The sequence below is a fragment of the Apteryx rowi genome, unplaced genomic scaffold (assembly GCF_003343035.1).
Source record: "Apteryx rowi isolate R43461 unplaced genomic scaffold, aptRow1 scaffold_481, whole genome shotgun sequence".
NCBI lineage: Eukaryota > Metazoa > Chordata > Aves > Apterygiformes > Apterygidae > Apteryx > Apteryx rowi.
In genome coordinates this window covers 210,362-230,457 of record NW_020450740.1, presented here as the reverse complement: position 1 = coordinate 230,457, position 20,096 = coordinate 210,362, and the positions used below count along the sequence as shown (strand labels likewise).

The following is a 20,096-nucleotide window of genomic DNA, read 5'->3' as shown; positions in this document are numbered from 1 at the left end:
AGGGTTTATCCCAATACTATGCCTGTCGTATTCAGCTATTTTGCTGGTCTCTCCATCCATCTTCAAGACCTCCTCATATGCAATGCTGTGAATCCGTGTGACAACAATATTGCCCGTAAGAAAGTATACTTTATAATAGAACTGTATTATGCTCTGCTGTTTAGAATTACTTTCTATGATGAGGAATGACTTTCTGTGATGCAATGGAATGGAATTACTGCCTCCAAAGTCTCTCCAAACTGGGAAGAAGCTCTGGGGAAAGGATCTCAGTATAGGCAGAAAAATCAGCACATTTGCTGATATGGAAACCAGACAGTGAACAATAACAGTAATTTTTCTCTCCTTCGCAGGGTTCACTCTTGAGATGTTATGTCATCTCTGTCCACAGCAAGTAAGAGAAGAGGAATAAACAAAGGAAATGGTCACTGACTGACTTCACAGAAGCCTCTGAGAAATGAAGAAGGGCTGACTAAGGCAAAGAGGATTTGACAGGCACAAAAAAGAAAAAGAGGAGGAGCCTCTCTGTGACCAAGGGACTGGCAGAGATGCTTCTCTCTGAGCAGAAGGATTGCAAAGATGGGGCTTTCTGGACAGAAGAGCTAGCCAGACCACGCTGGGTCCAAGGACAGAACTGATATGGATCACAGGACGGTGAAGCATAATCAGATGAACAACTGTTGTTGGAAAGGATATTCTGTCAAATACCCCTTGGTCCTCTATACCACATGAACCTTAAATTTCATAAGCCTCAGTTCTTCCCAGTGGAGACTTCCTCCTAGAGAGGTGCAGTTTGGCACAAGAAGTCTTCACTGCTGTTCCTTCCTTTGCAGTAGAGCAGCAAAATGAATCACACTGAGAGCTGAGTGCTTTTTATCTGAAATGGACCATGGTCACTACACCATTTCAGTCCACAGGGTCCCCTGGGGTTTACCAAAGAAAAGGCTCAGAAACAAGTGCTCTGATCCTTTCAAACCAGAAGTGGGATTGGTGCTATGCCAATCCAGTCCACAGGATTCTGGAAATTTTACAAAGAGAAAAGATTGAAACAGTGAGTAACACCAAGCTCTTTTGGAACTAGAACTGACCAAAAACCCTGAAATGCCACCTCCTTTTCTCTTTCCCCTGCTACTGCACTGTTTGCATAACTTTTAAGTATGTGAAATTTTAGGGAAATGAAATCATTTCTGGTTCAGACTTTCTGTTTTTTCTGCAAAGCAGACTTTTTTTAAAACCAGAAGCCAGCACATTCCCCTAGATGGAAAGTTCAGCCCCCTCCTTGTTTTAAAATTTATACAAATATATAAAGCAAACATCATATTTGAAAGGTATCTTTATTCTTTAAATACATTAGACCAAGGCAGAGCCCTGGCAATGAGAACTTGTAGAAATTTATGAAGTGCAGAAAGAAAACAAAACACTCCTTACAAAATGAGAAAAAATGCTTATCTGACACTGCCACCCCCCATCACGTTGCCACTCATTTAACCCTGGGGCCGTTATCGTCTTATTAACGGCTGTGAAATTCAGGGTTGTCTCGTTATTAACATATGCCTTGAATTCCTCCGCTCTCCAGGTGGAGACACCAATTAAACATGTCCTGAAAGGGTCGCCCACCTTGCCCATAGACAGGCAGAACGATGTCTGGCCGGTCCTGTTCGCGATCGTAAGCCACATATTTTTCCTTGGATTGTTAAGTGTGTGTATTGCCGCGCTCAGGCTGCTCAAACTGATTATGCTGCCTATAAGAATGGCTAGGGCCGCCCTTCCACCAACCCCCCCAATACTCTTTTGTTCGTGCCCAGTCATGGCAGCACGATTAGAATCACAATCCCGTTCATTCCGGGTAAGGATGGTGCTTCAGAGGCGGGCACCGCGTACGCCCCCTCCTCATCCTCATTCCCCGGCGAGGGTGCCGCCGCTGGGGGCTCCTCATGCAGCGCCCTCCGTATCGCGGCGACTGTCTGTGCCTCCCCGTGCAGCTGCTCGATCATGAGCCGCACCTCTCGATACGTTTTGGCCAGGTGCCTGGCTTCCTTTCCCCCATTTTGGATAGATTCCCACAGTTCCTTTCCAACCTCCTTCCAGGCTTCCACACTGAAGACCTGGCTGGACTCCCGTAACAAACCGCGCCGCCTTCCCCACCACAGTAAGTCCACCAGCGCTTGGCGCTCCACTTTTCGCTCTGTTTTTGCCGCCACYTGTAACAGTTTCTCTATCGTGGCCTGTTCCACCGCTGATACAGCGTTCCCCATACCGCCCGCCGCCTCACAAGGGCGCCTGACTCACCCGTCAGATGGGATGCGTATACGACTTTTCCTTTTTTCTTCCCGTCTTTCTTYGGACGGCCAGGCTCRTTTTCTTCTCCYGGGGACGAGCCTGCCRGGCGGTTCCTACTCCYGTCACTCRGACTCTCTGCAAAGCTGGCTTCTCCTTTCTGGCATCACGTCGGGGTCACCAGATGTCGCGGTCGGCGGGAGTAGCGGGAAAGAATCGTACGCAGTCACAGAATGCAGATTCAATTCCAACTTTATTCAGCAATGTGCCCATCTTATATATGTTTGTGCAGTCATGGCATGCAGGCACGCRGCATCTTGGCCACTTTGATCGGTTAGCGCTACACTTTGATCGGTTAACGGTTAGCTGCTATGAAGCACGTGGCATTCGCTACACTTTGATCGGTGGCTCTTAAGGAGCAACCTTTATATTTCTTCATACAGATTGTTATTCTGAAGCACTGCAAGAGCCCCAACAAATGATAATGAAGGCATACCAACCACAAGAAACCAAAACTGCACAGCAGAAATCCAAATGCACAGTGCTGTCCTGCTCACCAGGCCAAAACAAGGCACACAAAATGATGCGCACTGCTTTTTCCCAAGCTTTCTTCAATGCATGTGCTCATTGGGCATTTAAGAGGGAGTTTCCCAAAGGCTGCTCAGAACATCCTCAGATTATCACACCTTTGCCTCCCAGCCTTTGCCAGGCTCTCTCCTTGCTCTCACAGCTGCTGTTCAGCCCAGAGCAGTTATGACTGAAGCAAGCACAGGTAATCAGAGCCTAGCCGTCAGTGAGCAACCAACCTGCCTCTTCAGCCCCTTGGAGACACATCCATGTCCTAAGAGCTAGTGTCCTCTTTTCCTTGCTTTGTCCCACCAAAAGCTTTATCAACCACTGTGGTAGAATGAGGTGGGAAGGAAGGGAGAGTGCATCTCCAGCACTAGCTGCAGCAGAGAAGCTAGCAAATCTGAGAATTGGAAAGCCTTATAAAACATGAAATGAAAACTTGTTAATTGTGATCTATACCTCCACTACAAATCTTCCATTAGCTGATCTGTCAACATCAAATTGGCTAACTCCAGGTCAGCAGTGATCGAGGAGGACAACTTCAACATGGCAAAGGACCACAGAAATTCTTTCTTCTGTCCTTATGCTGCCACTGCAGCCGAGGAGTAAAGTCCCAGAAATGATGTATTTGGTCCTGATCATATCCATTGTAGCATAATCCTTTTCCACTAGATGATACTTCTTTTTTGGAGCTCAGAAATGGCACTGTAGTGGGTAAAGCTACTCCAGCTCCCTCCTTAAGCAACTGTTCAGTCTTACTGTCCTTTCCTCCTGCCACAGCAGCACTCAGGGTGGGGGAAGCTATAGCTGCTGTTGCTCCAAAAATGCAGCTGAAGTTGCCAGTGGTAGTGCTCACTTTGCAAAACTGATGACATTGGTGGCAGCCGGTAAGGAGGTGTGCATGGGCACCTGAGTGTGTGCTACTATGAGCGTGCAGGGACCGCACGGAGGGTGGTGAGAGAGGACTGGTGAGATGGGGCCCCATGAGGTGGCTGCATGGCAACCATCATTTGCATGTAGCTGAGGTGCCCCATGGCTCCCTGGGCTCAGCAGCAGTGACAGGCATGGGAGACATGGCAATGCCAAATGCGCACTTCAGAGGAAATCCCCCAAGTGAAAACAAAGACTCTGCAAGTCATTTCCTCCAGGCTGAACAGAAAGACATCTGTGTTGATCCAGCTATTACATACTAGTCACAACAAAACAATTTGCTTCCAAGCAGCATAGGCCCCAAGTTCTCTTTCTGCTTGACTGATGCTTAAAAATATTTGAGATGTATTTTAACAGATCTTTACAAGCTCTTTTTTCCTTTGATGGGATTTTGCAGGCTGACAGTTTCTGCAAGTGAAATTGGGCTAAGATAAGGAGGTCTGGAAGGGGGCTGGGTGACATCTCACTATAGACCTTGAAGCTTGAATTGAACATCAGCTCCTGACTGGGATGAAAAGCTGCCTTCAGTTACGTCTTCCGTAAATGGGTGCCTGAACTCTGGGGGTGGCTGGATGTGACAGTTACACACAGTTAGTACCAAGGGAGGAATTGTAACCCCAGTGGCTGTCTACACTTGGGGCAGATTTGACCCACAGAAGCCAGGAGCCGTGACTGAACATACAACCCACTCGGTTCGGAGAGGAGCTGCACCCCACCACTTCCCCGGCCCCACCTGTGCCTGCTCTTTCTTCACTGCGATGTCGTTCAGAGTAAGCAGCACCTGAGCCAAAACACTTCTCACTTGCATTTTAATTCCAGATGGTGCGAGCAGCTGTGTGCACACAGATTTGGGGGAGAGTTTGCATCCTCCTCCGAGTTTTATAACTTGCAACCCCCACCTTTTTATTTTAATTGTCTTTACTAGCTGGAAACATGGCTGAAACGGGCCTTCTTGATGTGGGTCACCTTTTTTATTTTGATTTCTCGCTGCCTCGCACTTGCCGCAAGCCAAGAGGGCGATTAGGGCAACGCCGGCAGCAGCCGCGGCGCGCAGCCCCGCGGGGGGGGGGGGAGGCCGGGGACCGCCCCCGCGCAGCGCACACCGCCCCCAGCGCAGCGCAGCGGCAGCGCGGCTTCCTCCGCCGCCTTGCAGGGTGTTGCTCTCCGCGGCGGCGGGCGACTTCCCGGGAAGGGTGAGGGCGGCGGCTCCCGCTCCCCGCACCTGCCCCGGAGCCGCTGGGGCCCTTCCGCGGCGCCGCGCTGCGCTCGGCCGACTCCCGGTAAGGCAGCCGCGGGCCGCCGGTTCGCGCCCCGTCCCCCGGGGCGGGGAGAGGGTTTTCTGTGCTTCCCCGCGTGCCGGGCGGGAGCGGTTGCCGCCGGGGCGGCCGGCGCGGGCAGCCGAGTTCCTGCCCCTCGGAAGCGCCCGCTCCCGGTAGCGCGCCCGGGCGGCTCGCCCGCCTCGCACTCGCCGTGACCCCGCTGGGACGCCCGCTAGGCAGCTGACAGCGCGCTGTGCTGCAGCAGCCCTTCGCAATTTAGAGCGTGTACGATACAACAAGCATAAAACTATACCTTTCTCAAAACAAATAGCGTCCGAATGCAATATAGTTATGGAAATGGGAGGCTATAACAAAAGCCACGCTCTAAAGGTCTGCTTAAACTTACTACAATTTGTGTAATATAAGGTAATGTAATCTGGACTATCAAATCCATTTTAAAGCTAACATTTGCTTTGTATTTCTTTGTTTACATCACTTTCTGCTGCGGGTCTTTCCTTGTATCTGTGTAGCTGCTGTGCTAAGGTAGACTAGTCTGCCGTGTCTCAAGGCACCATGAGACTTGTATGAGTTCAGTAATCTTAGCAGTTCTCTTTACTTTCTGTCTTACAATGTGACTGTCCTTTCACTGTGGTTAATGCTCAAATTCAGCGTACTTGCAACCAGCACAATAGGTGATTGCATTCACGATTTTTTCTTAGTCCCTGCATCCCTCTAAGTTGGAACTGGTAACCATCTGAACCTTAAACTGAGCTTTTAGAGTAGACACAGCTGTGAATTTTCTGCTTGGAAAGATAAAGGTATACCTTACTTGAACAAAACAACCAAAAAGCTGACCGTAGCAGAAATGTGACTATAAATGTGTCTTGGGAGTACCTGCTTCTTGACCGTTTGTTTTTATTTTAGAGTAAATGTCGCAGGCACTTTATCTGCCTGTCTTACCTTTGACACAGCATGGCTACAGAGTCGAGTGCTGCTCTTTAACTTCTCTCAGAATTGTCGAGTGAGTGGAAGATGAGTTGTTAGTTATGGTTGGTATATAAAAAGTTTAGAGTATTTTTGGCCCAAAGAGGTCATGGGCCGTGTGAATAGACTCCCAGCTACATTTGAGTGAGTACTCAGAGTGATTTTGAGCGTGCCCTTTTTCTCAGCAYGCCAGCTGTGCTGCTCAGCTTGTGCAACCCTTTGCACCAAAGGGGGCTGTCCCCCTTCCCTGGACAGGAGTGCTGGTGCTTTCTTGTCTTGCATGGCTGCCCATCTCCTCCCTGCCTTTTCCTCACGAAGTCTCCCTTTCTTGCTTTCTCTTTGCTAGAGACTTTTCCATGTTTCACCTCCCACAAAGCTTTTCCCATTGAGCCGAGTGGTCTGCTGGAATGCGCAGAAGAGGACCCAACAGTGCGGTGTCCTCATTTTGTTTCATGGGTGCTGTCCTTGCAGGTGGGGAAGCGCCTTCCTGTGCAAGGTGCTGTAGCGGGCAGCACTGCAAAAGGCTGGGGAAGGGGAACTGGCCTGTGGAGCAGAAGTTGCAGGCCACCTCCTTTTGAAGCAGCATCCAAGTGATGGGGAGTAGTCAGTAGCCTGCTGTACCCAGCTTCAGGGCTTCATCGCTCTCTGCTGCTGTTTCTTTTAGTCTTTTGGTGATCGCAGTTTGTAGGGGGACTGTAGCAGGAGAGGCCATTTACTGTCAGGCTCCCCTATGATAGTCTTTCTTTTCATATTTTTTTCAGGTTTTATTTTCCATAATTTATTTTTTAAGAAATTAGGGCTTATGGTGAAATTACTACATTTGTAGGAAGGGATGCTTTACATGCTCTGCTAACTCTTAAAATGAATATTATGAATGCTTTGAACCAAATGATTTCTACATGAGTTTGCCTGCTGAAGTCACTAAAAACATAGCAATGCAGTTAGGTTTAGCACCTGGTTACTTCTGTCTGTGTCTCTTTTTTTTTTTTTTTCTTTGCACAGCTGTGAAAACCAAGGACGAAGGTTTGGAGTTCTCATAGTCAAATATAATTCTTCATATAGTGACTCTAGTTCTTATATGCTAGAGATGACTTTTATTAGCTCCTTGAGATGCATAGAAGGAGCACCCCTTGTTTTGAAAGTTAAAGTAAATTTAATGCTTTAAAACAGTTGATTAACCTAACTAAAATTATGTCCTTAGTTATCTGACGGACTTTAATTCTTAGCTGTGTGTTCAGTATTGTGAATTTGGCATTGTAATGTATCCAAAAACCTGGCTGACTGCCTACAGTGGCTAAAAATGGAGATAAAATAGAGCTGATAAAACAATATACAACTGATATTGTTTTATCTTTCCCTGAAACACATTGTATTCAGAAATGCTGTGATGCTGTGGTATCCTGTAATTAATGATAAAATAACTGGCATGTGGTTAACTTTACAAAACTGCTTGACAGCATCAAGAAAAATTTTTGTGCCCCCGCCATGTAGATGAAACCTCTTCTGGATTAGTTCTCTGTATATTGTGTTAGTTTATAAACTGAGTACACAAGAYAAGGTGCAGAATGGTCTAATTTTCATACAAATGTATATCAATATGTAAAATGTTTTCTGCTTATTAGATAATGTATCTCTGTGATTCCTACTGTCTACACAAAGATCATGGAAAAAATGTCTTTAACCTCCCTTAACCATTGACCTCTAACATGTTTTGCTTGTTTTGACTTTTTTCTGTAACCTATTGCATTCTCACTGCTGACGTTGGAACTGTGCTTTAAAAAAACACAAGTTTGTGTGTGCCAAAATATCAGTTATAATGGTCTACAATGGCTTTCCTGCAGAAATAGGATAAGAAAATAACAGTATTAAAATCAAACAAGATAGAAAGCAATACCCTGACAAAGCAGGGTAAAGACTGGTGTGGGAAAGAAGGCTGAAAGACAGCAATCATATGGTTTAGATTTGTGCTACAGGTATTTTTATTATGTTGATGCATATATTTGTAGCCAAGGTATTGGTAATTCTGCTCAAAGTGACAGCAGTGGTCAGTTATTGTACCATAAAAGCTGTGGAACAATAGTGTTTCTTTAGATGGCCTGCTGGTACCCGTAACTTCCTATGTTATGCAAAGCACAAGGGCCAAGACTGTCGTTCTGCTAATTTCAATGTGACAGACCTGCTTACTGCCATGGGATCAGCCTGATTTACCTTAACTCGCATAGCCAGGATGTAATTCTAGTGTTAAGCCTTATTTGTATCACTAATGTAACTTGGCACAACTCCCCAGGAACCAATGAAATTGCACCTGCTTTTAACAAATGCTCGGCCGGGTCTCAAGAAGTTTATTTTTGCTAATGAACAGAGGGTGTTATTTCTCAGGGCAAATCCCTGGTTTGCTATACTCTTCTCACACAGAGATAGCACCCTGCTCCTCTGGTTCTGGTCTGGTTTTCTAAGCGTATTTTGTGAAGGAAAACACAGTAGCAAAGAATGGTGYGTATAGGTGAGGGAAGCTGGCCACAGGTGGAGGGCACGTGCCCTGTCTGTCCTGCTTGGCGAAGCAGGAACCGGGGAGGGGTGACTTGTGACTGACCACTGCCCCGTGGTGATTACAGCTCTGGCAGCTCTCAGTCATCCTCTGCCTCAGGCTCAGCTGCACAGGCAGTGATTCAGAGTCAGGATACAGAAGCAGGAAAAATACCATGTGAGGTAAAACTTTGAAAAACAAATGGACTTTTTCATGGGGGGGGGGAAGAGGGTCGTCATAACAGATGCTTTGAGGGGAAAAAACGTGTTTTTACGGTTTCTTAGAAGTGGAGGTATGATGGAATATGACAGAGAGGTCAGTTCCTTGCAAACACAGTAAAGTGACTGCTGTGTTCAGATAGGATCATGAAATCTCTCAGAGTAACAAAGTCTCCTGGGAATAGGTCTGTCCCTTATGGACAGGGTTTGCCTTCCTTAGCAAGAATGACATTGCCTAACAGAAGTATTTTGTTTCAACAATACCCTACATTTAAGATTAAAAACACATTGCTGAAAAGACTCTTATTTGGATGAATGTTGTGTATTCGGGAGGCTCAGTGAAGCCCGCATCTACCTCAGCTTGTCCAGCCTCGATAACTGTGGGTGGGAGAGCTGGGGTTCTGAGCCTGCCCCAGAGAGCCAAGCTGCTGTGACAGCCCAGGGGAGCGTGGGCCTGGCTGGCTGCTGAGGTAGGAGAGTTGCTCCCTGTCCATTGAGGGCAGCCGCAGGAGGCAACTCTTGGTGCTTGGCAGGAAGTGTTTTGGGCTGTTTGAGGCTGCATTTGCAGTCACAGCCCCTGTTCCAAGGAAAAGCAGCAGGCTGCCAGCTGGGCTGCACAGTTTCAATTCTTAAGGTGAAAAATTCTATGCAATATTAAACAAACACAGGAAAAAAAGTTGCAGGGTACTGGTGGGTATGTGGAGGCTGGAGTTAATACTTTCTTGGCACTTCCACTTTTCCTCATTCATATTTCTGTTATCAGCGAGCTGTATGAATGGGTATCACTTTGCTACATTATGGTATAACTCAATGTATGCTCAACTAGGTCATAGAATAGTTTCCTGTCAGGAGGGGTTTTGCTCAACTCTGTGCCTATTATGACATGTGATCTGACTAAATCATAAAAACACTTTAGATCTAGGTCTTATTTGCACTTGAATATAGGGCAGAAGAGAAACTGGCTTTGAGTGCTGCAGGAAGTGGGGCTCTTCCTCATGACCCGTGGTCCAGGCAGAACACACAGGGACTCAGTGCTGCTGGGAAATGTGCTGCTCCCTTCCAGATTGGAGTGGGATCAATACCCGACCATTTATATTTACTAAAAAAAAGAGAACTTTTTTTCCCTTCTCCCAGGTAACCACATAACTAACTGGAGATTGTTATGAGATCCAAATGATAACTGGCCCTTCAGTTTTAGCTGAATGTAATATTCTTTTTAACTCTAGACAGTCTTGTGCTAAAATCTTTTCATCAGCTTCTCTGTACTAATCTAAAAGGTAGATGAGATAACTAGAATACAAGTTCGTAATGTGTTCAGGGTTGCCACTTGACCTGTGAATTATAGGATGCCCTGTATTACAGGAACAAGCTCCATATCCTGACAGAAAGGTAGTTGTTGTATCTTTCCAATAATTACTAGAATCTCTCTATCTGAAGTTGCAGATCAGTCATTCCCAGTCCTACAGTGGGAGAATAAGAGAGAGGGTCTGTCCTATGTCACGTTGTGTGACCCCATACAGGGGACATGCTCTTAACATACAGAACTGAGCTGAATGGACTATTTTCTGTCGCGTACAGACACTTTAAAACCAGTAATCTTAAATAAACTTTTGGGATCTTTTGGAAGTCAAATTGCTATCTAGGCATACTTGGCAAGGGTGATTAAAAGAACGTTTTCAGAATGGAAAAATCCAGCACTTGAGTATTAAGAGGTTTCCAGTTTCAAAATTGCCTGTGCAACTTCAATTCAACTTGCTTATGCATAAAGTATAACAAAATGCTGCTTAGTTATGTCATCAAACACTTTTTTCTTTGCCCATCAGACCTCTGTTTCATTCAGAGCACTGCTCTCCTGGACTGTGTCAGTTTGCTCCTCACCAGGACCCTGTATGTGGACCTCCAATGAGCAGCTCTAGAGCCTGGTGCCAGCCTTACAGTTTAGGTGACCTCCCGTTCATCCTCACTTGCACTTGAATGAGGCAGGTGCAGTTCCTTGGTGGAGGGTGGCATATTGACAATTCCCGCGTGTCAAATGCACTGTGACTTGTGAGGGTCTGTTTTATCCAAATGGAGTCTTCACAGAAATAAATAGTGAAACACTGTGTAGTGTAAAAGAGCAGAGAGATCCCAGAGGCTTATGGTTCTGGGTGAAGAGTCACAAACAGCTCTGTCTTGCCATCAGAGCAGTTCTCTCTTGCTGTCAGAGTTCTCTCTCAAAGCATGAAGGAGATTACAGCTGCCCGATTACAAAATAAAGTAATAGGCAAGCAGCAAATTTCCCTCAGTTCTGTTCAGTTACTTCTCTGGATCTGTTGAACCGAAACTAACTCTGAAAGGCAGTCTGAAGCAGGTAGTCCCCATGAAAAACTTAGCCATAAAGAACTACAAACCTCATCTTATCTTTACCCCTTGTAATTTTGACCATGATGGGCCTGAATTGTGGTAGCCTTACTTGTGGTGATGCCCTTACTGTAGTATCCTTATGCATTACCATAAATAGTCACAGTAGATTAAATGGAGTAAGACTCTATCGAGCTTTGCTGAAGGTATCATGCTGTGTCTGAAAGAGAAGTTAAGCTAGGTACAGTCCTGTAAGACGCTGAATGCCTTGTGATGCCTGATGAGCACTCTCATTCCCTATTTAGCTCCCAAAAGTTGAAATGCCCTGGCCCCTGAGAACAGGTGCCAAGGGGAGTGGAAGTAAAAAGCTGCTCTGCTAGAGACGCTTGTATGTTGCAGGAGTGAGAGTTTGAGTGAGGAAAGGGAAATCACAAGATGTCAACACTACCTCAGTTGTGCTTATCTTCTCCTTAAGAGAGAAATTCTTTCCCTGAATTAATATGTCAACTCTTACACCAGTTAAACTGAAGTCCTTTGGTGTTCATTGTTGCTTATGCTACATTGTATGTGAAGAAGAAATTCTTCAAGGTCACAGCCTGGATTTTCAGTCCTGAATCTGGAGATTTTATTGGTAAAAGGCTGAAATGCAAGTAAAAGTTTAACAATTTAACAGAACTCTACAGATAATTTTAGGGTAGAACTCTGTGGGATCTGCCTCAATACCTTCAAGAAAATAGGTCTCGCTCTTCCAAGTATTTCTCCAGGAAGGGTGGGTTTTACTTTTCTTCTTTAGTTTCTAATCCTTATCAGCACATGCACATAGCTCAAATACAGTGTAAAGCAGAAACTGAAAGGCTTTGCTAACTGATTAAAGATAATGAAAGTTACTGTAAGGATAATTTTTTAAGTCCTTAAAATAGTGTGTCAAGTAAGCATGTGCAAAGCACAACAACGTGAAATTCGGCCTAGTAGCATTACTTCTACAATCTTGAGTGTAATCAAGTTGCAGTGCTAGTAGTGTGGGCCTCGATGTCCCATTTCAGGGAAGAGAGGGTGTGGCATCGTGGTGAGAGAATTTTGAATTTCGTTTATATGACATTTTCCTTGTAATCCATCCAACATAACAGGGTAAGAGAGGCTGGAATCAGAAGATAAGAATGCTGACCTTACTAGCATTACTTTTCTGGCATGTTTAGCAAAAATCGCACAGTTTGGAAATCCATGAGTTGCCAGCTGTGGGAACAGTAGTGCAAGATCTCAGCTGACATGTAAATAGTCATTCGTTTAGTGTCCAATCTTTTGTACTGGTTTTGTATAGCAGAGAAGACCTATCCTGATGAAAATGATGAAGGGGAAACTTGACGAACAGGAACTTGCAGTATTTCCTGTCCCCCCACTTGTTCGGTTTTTATCTCGCACACAGATGACAGTTTTGCGCTATAACTTAAGACATATCACCAATGTCTGTATGAGAGAAGTTTTGGGGCTAGTCAACTACTCAGTAGGTGCAAAAAAACCCACCAGTTTGTGTTGCATTACAGTACTACTTCAAGTTAATAAAGACTTTTAAGGGAAGTAGACCTGCTAGCCAACATGGACTCCAACACGTGAGTTCACGCCAGTAGCTCTTCTGCTGAGTTAACTTCAGAGTTTTGTCTTCAGCTGAATTTCCCCTGTTTGTTGAAGCAGTTCTTACTATTGTAGCTTCTGTATAGTCTAGTGGGAATTTGTTTTTGTCTTTAAGCTATTCCTGTGTATGTTCATTTTTCCATATTAATAACCCTATTAATGTATTTAAACATAGTATAATGTTTCTAGTATATCGTTTCAATTGAACAGTCATTATAGTGAAGTATGTTATGTAAATTTCTAGTATCTGTTTCTAGCATCTTAACACATAGCAGACTGTTACCTCAGTAATGTCTTTTTTATGTTGAATTTTATTAAAAATATAATGCTGGTATAGAGACTTTGGAATTACTCCAGGTGGAATGCACAGGGTGTGTAGGAGCCATGCTTAATTGCTTGTTGATAAACCTGTTTGAATCTTGTATTAGACAACCTACCTATTCAGTGCAGTGCATAGATTTCAGCATTACAGCTTGCTGTTAAGATGTGCTTCATAGGATATTTAAAAAACAAATAAAAAGAAGATACTTAAAGTTTCTTCCCTTTTTAGAGAGAGAATGGTGGGTTTTGTGACTACACCATGGCTGTTAATGACTATTGTTACTGGGTAGGCATGAATTTGGCTCACACTTAATCTACATGAACAACTTAGAATGGTGGATACTTGGTAAAAGATATAAAGAAGATCATAATTTTAGCAATATGGAGTGTAGATTCTGGTCTTCAACAACCCAGGAAAAATGAACATCACGCCCTGGAGCTGGTTCAGGGCCTTCTTTCATATTAAAGCAAATTTAACTGAACCAGAAGAGAAGAACAATATGGTAATCATCGCTTCCCTCTAACCCAGTGCTTATCTGGAGGTGGACTTCTCTTTTACAAACCACATGCCTAACAGTTCTCCAAAATTTCCTAAAAATCCAAACAGTTGTTTGAAAACTTGCCCTGGCTTAAGGACTTCCTTGCGGCTCTTCCCAGATGAGCCATATACTTACTTTTACGATCATGTGGTCCTTTATCTGGGAAATAGTAAATTTATTACAGATGAGTCTGAGTCTGTTTTCCCGTAAGATCCAGCTGTCATTATGCATTGAGACTAAACGATGGGCGCATAGCTGATATTCTGTAGCACTCAAGCTGTCTTTTATGTTGCATGTGCTACAAGCTTTTACCCATTTTTGTAAATACAGTTTCTATATAACTGTAAGGGGGGGAGAGTATCTTACTTAAGGAGCATTGCAGAAATAAAAGGATTTACTACCAAATTATGAGACACTTTCATCTAGCTAAAGAAAATCAGATGATTCAAATGATAGAAATAATTTTAAGACATACAGATAAAGAGTTATAGCTTGCTATCGATTTGGGAAAGAGTGATACCTCTCCTGAGTAGTAAAAAGTTCCTTTACATTTCTGGTATATAAAATACAAGTGCAAAAAGAGAGCAATAGTTTGCTTCTGTGGCAATAAAGCAGCAAGCATTAGTTGATGTGCCCTAAAACCAAATGCTGTTTTGATTCAATGAAAGAAAATCTTTAATTTTATTTGGAGCGAAAGTTTCTGAAACTCATTTCATATGACTTGAACTGCTGGCTGGCCATGGTGTAAAGATGAATTGCTACCTTTTTGACTACAGCCAGATCTGTTATATCTGGGTCTAACGTGGCTCCGATGAACTACGTAATCAAAGCTTCTATAACTAAAGGCAGGCCTTGAAGGTGGATTTCAAAACCTGTGCATCCTTATCACTGGATTTGCTACAGGCATTTGAGGAAATTATAGGTGCTCCAGACCCAATGTGCTTCCCCTTATGTGTGACTAGATATCAGATCATTTGAGGGTAGCCTGGGAAAGAGAGTGGTAGAGAAGAAATAATAGTTGATGCCCACTTCCACTTAACATGCACACAGACCACTTCTGTGTACTCCTCATGAGAAATATAGTTTATAAAGCTTTTATCAGACTTGGAGCCAGTCCCGTTCATGGCAGTTACTGAAAACTGTACATCAGCCTAAGTATGAATGACTCAAAGATGTTCATCCTTAGGCTTGTCTGCGTTTCTCAAGGGAGTGCAGATCAGAGAAGTTAGCAACAACCTTACTAGGATCAAAAGCAGGCGCAGCATTATCTGCACCTGAATGGATAACTCCAGAGAAGTAGGGGTTAGTAGTGCAGGTGTAGGATAGTGTTGACTTTTTTTTTTCCTTTTTCTTTTCTGCTGTCCAGAGGAAGACCAGGATTTTTACAGCTTCAGCTGTACCTTGTAGATGTGCTAGTGGCTCTTTGCCACAGCAGTCCTTCGTTGTAGAGAACAGGCAGGCTCTTCAAAGTATTTCAGGTTTGCTTATTGCTGGCAAAGTATATTCAAGACAGGAATGTTTTCTTGAGCTACTAATTTAGTTTTCTTGGTAGCTTTTAAGATGATCAGAAATGGTGATTCTGAAGATTCAGTATTGTTTTAACCTGTTGAAACATTATTGCAGATTAGTTCTGGCTCCAGAATTGGTCAGTTTTGGACCAGAGGAGAAATGGAGCCAGAAATTGGTTTAATAAGTGGCTCTCTTTACATTCCTCTGTGCTGAGATGGTGCAATCCAATGGTACAAAATGAGACTGTGATCCTGTTAAAAATTAGTGCAAATTCAGATGCACTCTACTACTCAGTTACTTGGCAGTACTGGCAGAACAGAAAGAATTAACAACATCATCTGAAAACAAACAGTTGTTTAGGGAAAAAAGTTCATCATAGCGTCTGGAAGGAGGAACTACTTAGGAAATGTTAGACATTCCCTGTATCAAGCAAATTGCAAATATTACAGTATATTAGACCATGTTAAGTGTCTCAAGCTTTTTTTTAATATTTATTTGTGGTCTGTCACATGATCACCTGATATTCTGTAATATTTGTAAAACAAATACAGATTGTGAAGAAACTGAATTAAAATGACTCCTTAACTGTAATTTAAAAAGATGAAGACAGCCTCAGGCACATTGAGGGTCCCGGTGTCCCCCCCCTCCGCAGATTTGACTTGCTTTTCTTAGATTTGCAGTTTTATGTACAATAGCAATTAACCTGCTACTTAAGGGTGAGCTTTGGGATTCCCAAACACAATTAGGTTCAACCTCTGGTTTAGCAGAACACTTGTTTTTTCATCCTTCTTAATCACCAGATTTCCTCCTTCTAGAAGGAGGAAAAGCTTTTCCCAAAGCATAACCCTTTTCCTTTGCCAATCTCATCTTTGCCTGTTTCTTTAGCAAGCTGCTTAGTTATTGTTCCTCCTCCCTCCTTATCGCAGGAGGCTTTTAGGAGACRGGCGGAGGCAGCAGTTGTGTTTTGCCAGATGTACAGCCAGAGCTGCACAGCCAATGGCAGGCTGCCAGAGTAGCCAGTATCTGTGTAGAAGTAAAGTTAATACTGCTCCTCCAAATCAATGCCAAGCTGGTTTTTTGTTTGTTTGTTTTTTCCCTTTAACCTGGCATGAAAATACTTGTCAGAACAAAAAGGACATGCTCTCCCTTTGTAGGTACATTTAAAAAAAAAAAAAATGCAAAAAAGACCAATGTACTGCAGACCGTGACCTTTCCCTTCTAGTCATGCTTTTTCTTCTCTTAGGTCTGTCAGCTGAGGGCCAGTTCCATTTGTGCAAGCATACCAAACTAATATTCGTTACTTGACTTCTTTGCCCTGTACACATGAAAAGGCAAATCTTTTTGGTGCCTGCCTTATCTGGCTACCTGCAGCTGAACTGCTAACCCCATCCTGAAGTCCTGCTGATGGCACCACAGCTGCTAAGAGCTGTTACGTGTCAACAGAAAATTAAGTTTACCATTTGTGCTGCACTTCATACATGGTATTTAGAAATAGAACTGAGCAACAAAGTTTTCACCTGGGAAGATCTACTGTATCTTCAAGGGTTGAATATTAAACATTGGTACATAAAGGTAGGACTCGGGCTTGGATTTGGTCCTTCTCTGAACATACTGGATTAGGCATCATGGAAATGGCAACGTGTGCCACACCAGGCAGTTGTGTAGTTGGCTACAGCATCCTCAGTCCACTGTTTCAATTCATTGCTGTCATAGCATTGCTTCCCTCATTTAAAATTGGAAATCTACCTCCAAAAAGAAATCTTTTAAAAGAAAGGGAACTTGTTTTTTACTGCCTCCTCCAATTTATCTTTGCCTGGATCAAATGTGTGATAATCAAAATGTTGCTAATTTTCTAACATGTGATTTTGCTGGCTGTTGCAGGAGCTTTTGTCAGAAGACCCAATTGGGGATAAATTTATGTTTTTTGACAGGGTTAGTCTATTTGTGCTCTGAAGCAACCAAATATGAAAGGCTGTGATCTGAAAGCCGTGCGAATGCAGTAACTATGGCCAAGCCTGAGTCAGCAAACCCTGCTGCCAGGCAGGGTATCCTCTGCAGTCTAACACAAACTAGGGCTTCTGCTCAGCCCAAGACCACACGGATTCCCACGAGAGGTTGTCGTCTCTGAGAAGACACAAGTTTGGTTTTCATCTGTGGGAGGCGTGTAATTATAGTGCATTCCCTCAAAAGCTTGTCATGATCTATAACAAAAATAAGGTGGTAATTTTGGAAGCTAGAAGGAAACTTAACAATAGTAGCTAATAGTATTAGCTACTGCTATTAGTAGCTAATAATAGCATTATTATGGAAATAGTAGTAACCATTAACTTCTGTTTGCAGGTTGAGCAGACAGTGACACAGAGCCACCTTATGTATATGGTTAGAGTAATCCAATTTTCTCAAGTGTAAAAAGACCAGGAATGGCAGAGTATTTGAGACTATTACTGTTAGATATTTGCTAGATATGGCTTTGTGTACATCTTTAACTACCTTTCCTATGAATATGGTGACTTACAACTACCCTGTGTATCTGTGTATGTACATAGGTGCACACACTGCTTCCCCSCTCCCCAATCAAGCCACCAGCTTTTCCTGTCATATTATTATTACTTTGTGTGATGAAAGGGGCTGGATGAATTGATGGGTTAAACTTTAATCAGCTGTATAGCTGATTACAATTTTTGCTGCTCTTCAGCAAGCATTGAAAGAGTGGCAAAAACACAGGCTTGGAGAGGTTACAGCCTTCTCAAAGTCACTTGGCATGCAATAAGTAAGGTAGGGGAACAAGTTCATATTCAAAAAGACCTGGAACTCTTAGGTAGTGGGTTTTGCTCATCTTTAGTTCAGAAATGAAACTGGCTTTGTTTCTAGTCTTTGATTAAATCGCAAGACAAACTTGATACCTTCTGATTAATGAGACAGATATGGTAAGTTGGGGATGGAGTATAATGCAAAAGCTGAATACCTGTTCTATAGTTAATACTATTTTTTGAGGCAGTGACACATTCAAAGGCTTTTTATCTTTAAAAAGAACAGATGATTGAGCATGCAAAAGGTTAGTAGGCTGAGAAAACCTTTGGATTTTGCTTCTTAGACAGATGTTTCAGAAGCCTTCCCCCCCCCCCCCTTTTCCTGCATCCCAAACTACTAAGTTTGAGCTCTATTTTCTTCTAGCAAAGAACTTTACAAATGCAAAAGAGGTTTCGATCAGAATAAGCTGTAGGCAAAATAGTCAGTGTAAGTTTACAGATATTGCAGAACTTTTAGTTGGAGCAATAGCAAAAACTACAAATGTTTCGCTCTAGAGGAGTGAGTAAAAACACAATAAATTACGAGAACAGTGAAAACTGCTCAGTGAATCCTTTGTGTGGTATCCTGTAGTGCTGCTAACTCAAAACTAGTAGTAGGTAATTTAAACTTAGGTTTACATAGGCTTTTTTTTTTTATTTGCTACATCATAGCTCTTAAGAATGTAATTGTTGAGCACAAGTTCCTTTCCCAAACAGCTTACTCATGAGTAAATTGAAGAAGGTGCTCTATAAAGCTGCAAAAAGATGCTTAGTTATGGGAATGTGCTATTTATAGGAGGCCATGATCACAAGCAATAGCTGGATTTACAGATGATTTGGAGATTTGTACGCTTCATTCTCCTAAATGCAATCTTATCATTGTAAGGGGAAAGAAACCCTTTTGCTGCTCTTACCAGTTTCCATAAGTTGCTGTGTGTGCTTTGGATCTATTTCTCTTTTTCAGTAGTGGCTCAGAAAACAGCGAATTGGGGTCGAGTTTGCTGTGCTGAACCACCTTGGTGCCAGCTGAGCCCATTTAAGAGGCACTGTCTCTTTTCCAGCATTGTTTTGATCGTTTACCTACCCTCAGCTACCAAAATCTCTCTGGCGCTGGATAAGGACTTGAGCAATTTCATGCCATTTGTCTACTATGTAGGACAGTTACTCCCAAATTTACACTGGAGTACCAAATGGACTGTAGTGAAAGATAAAAGCGCATATCTTTGTTTATCTACCCGTGTGTATCAATATTGGCAAGTGCGACTGACATCTTGCATTAAATTTCTACTTTAAATTATAATACTGAAAGGAAACAAATGCTGTTATTTTATAAAATGTAGTAACCCTGTTCCCAAGGAATTTCAGAAAACCTGTGCTGCTTGCAGTGCAGTACTCTTCCCGTGTGTGTACGGGAGTAGCTTTCAGCTGGACAAAGGGTATTTTACAGCATGGTGTGCTTATCTTGGGGGATCTCAAGTCAAAGAGCTGTCACTGAGTTACCCCCTTAACCTGTTTACTTTTAACTTAAATATAGTGCATGCAAATACTTATAAATAACTGTGCCATGAGACAATAAAATTAAATTAGCTAATTGATACTTCGGCAGACTCTTAAACAGAGATTAAAGGCTCTGCAAACTTTTGGGTATAATTTTGAAATTTGTTTGAAAATTAGCCCCCAAATTGTATTTCTGACTGTTTAAAAAAAATAGTCTACAGTTAGTAGAAGTGGTTTCTGAGGGTCTGCTGTTAAGAGACAAGAAAAAAAGTGAATCCAAATGTGTTTGACTTCTTTTTCTGGCATATGATATAATGCAGATAGCATTATAATATTTTTCCCCAAATTTCTATTTTAGTTATGTGACAGATGATGTTAAAGTATATTTTTCTGTATTTCTACTTATATGAAATCTACCATTTGAAAAGAGGTTAATAATGGTTATCTCTTATTTGTTGGAGTTTGAATCCACAACATTAGATGTGGGGCAAAAAGACTTTCCTACCACTTGAAACACAAGGACAGTATCTGCAATCCTTACTTACATTGAATAGTAATTACTCAAACAAGCCTGTGCTGGATATTCATGTAAATAACTATTTGCATTCAGGTAACTTGGTCTGTAGTTTCATGATAAAGCAATTCTGGCTTCAGCAGAAAAAACAGGGCAAGGAGTTCTCCTTTTCTTCTTCCTTCTGCCCTGGTTCTGC

The 20,096-nt window shown here is 42.9% G+C and overlaps 1 protein-coding gene across 3 annotated transcripts in view; it reads left to right on the top strand.

Moving 5' to 3' along the window:
* The first annotated feature begins 3,541 nt into the window (after positions 1 to 3,541).
* TEC (tec protein tyrosine kinase) overlaps positions 3,542 to 20,096 on the top strand; it is a 55,654-nt gene continuing 39,099 nt past the window's right edge. The window contains exon 1 of one of the 3 annotated variants that reach the window (XM_026078642.1): positions 3,542 to 4,544. In XM_026078642.1, coding sequence (XP_025934427.1) covers positions 4,533 to 4,544 — 12 coding nt within the window. In that variant the 5' untranslated portion in view covers positions 3,542 to 4,532. Of the gene's footprint in view, positions 4,545 to 4,933; positions 5,055 to 5,209; positions 5,460 to 20,096 lie in introns of those variants that run through there. The other 2 variants (XM_026078643.1, XM_026078644.1) reach the window with 2 other exon arrangements.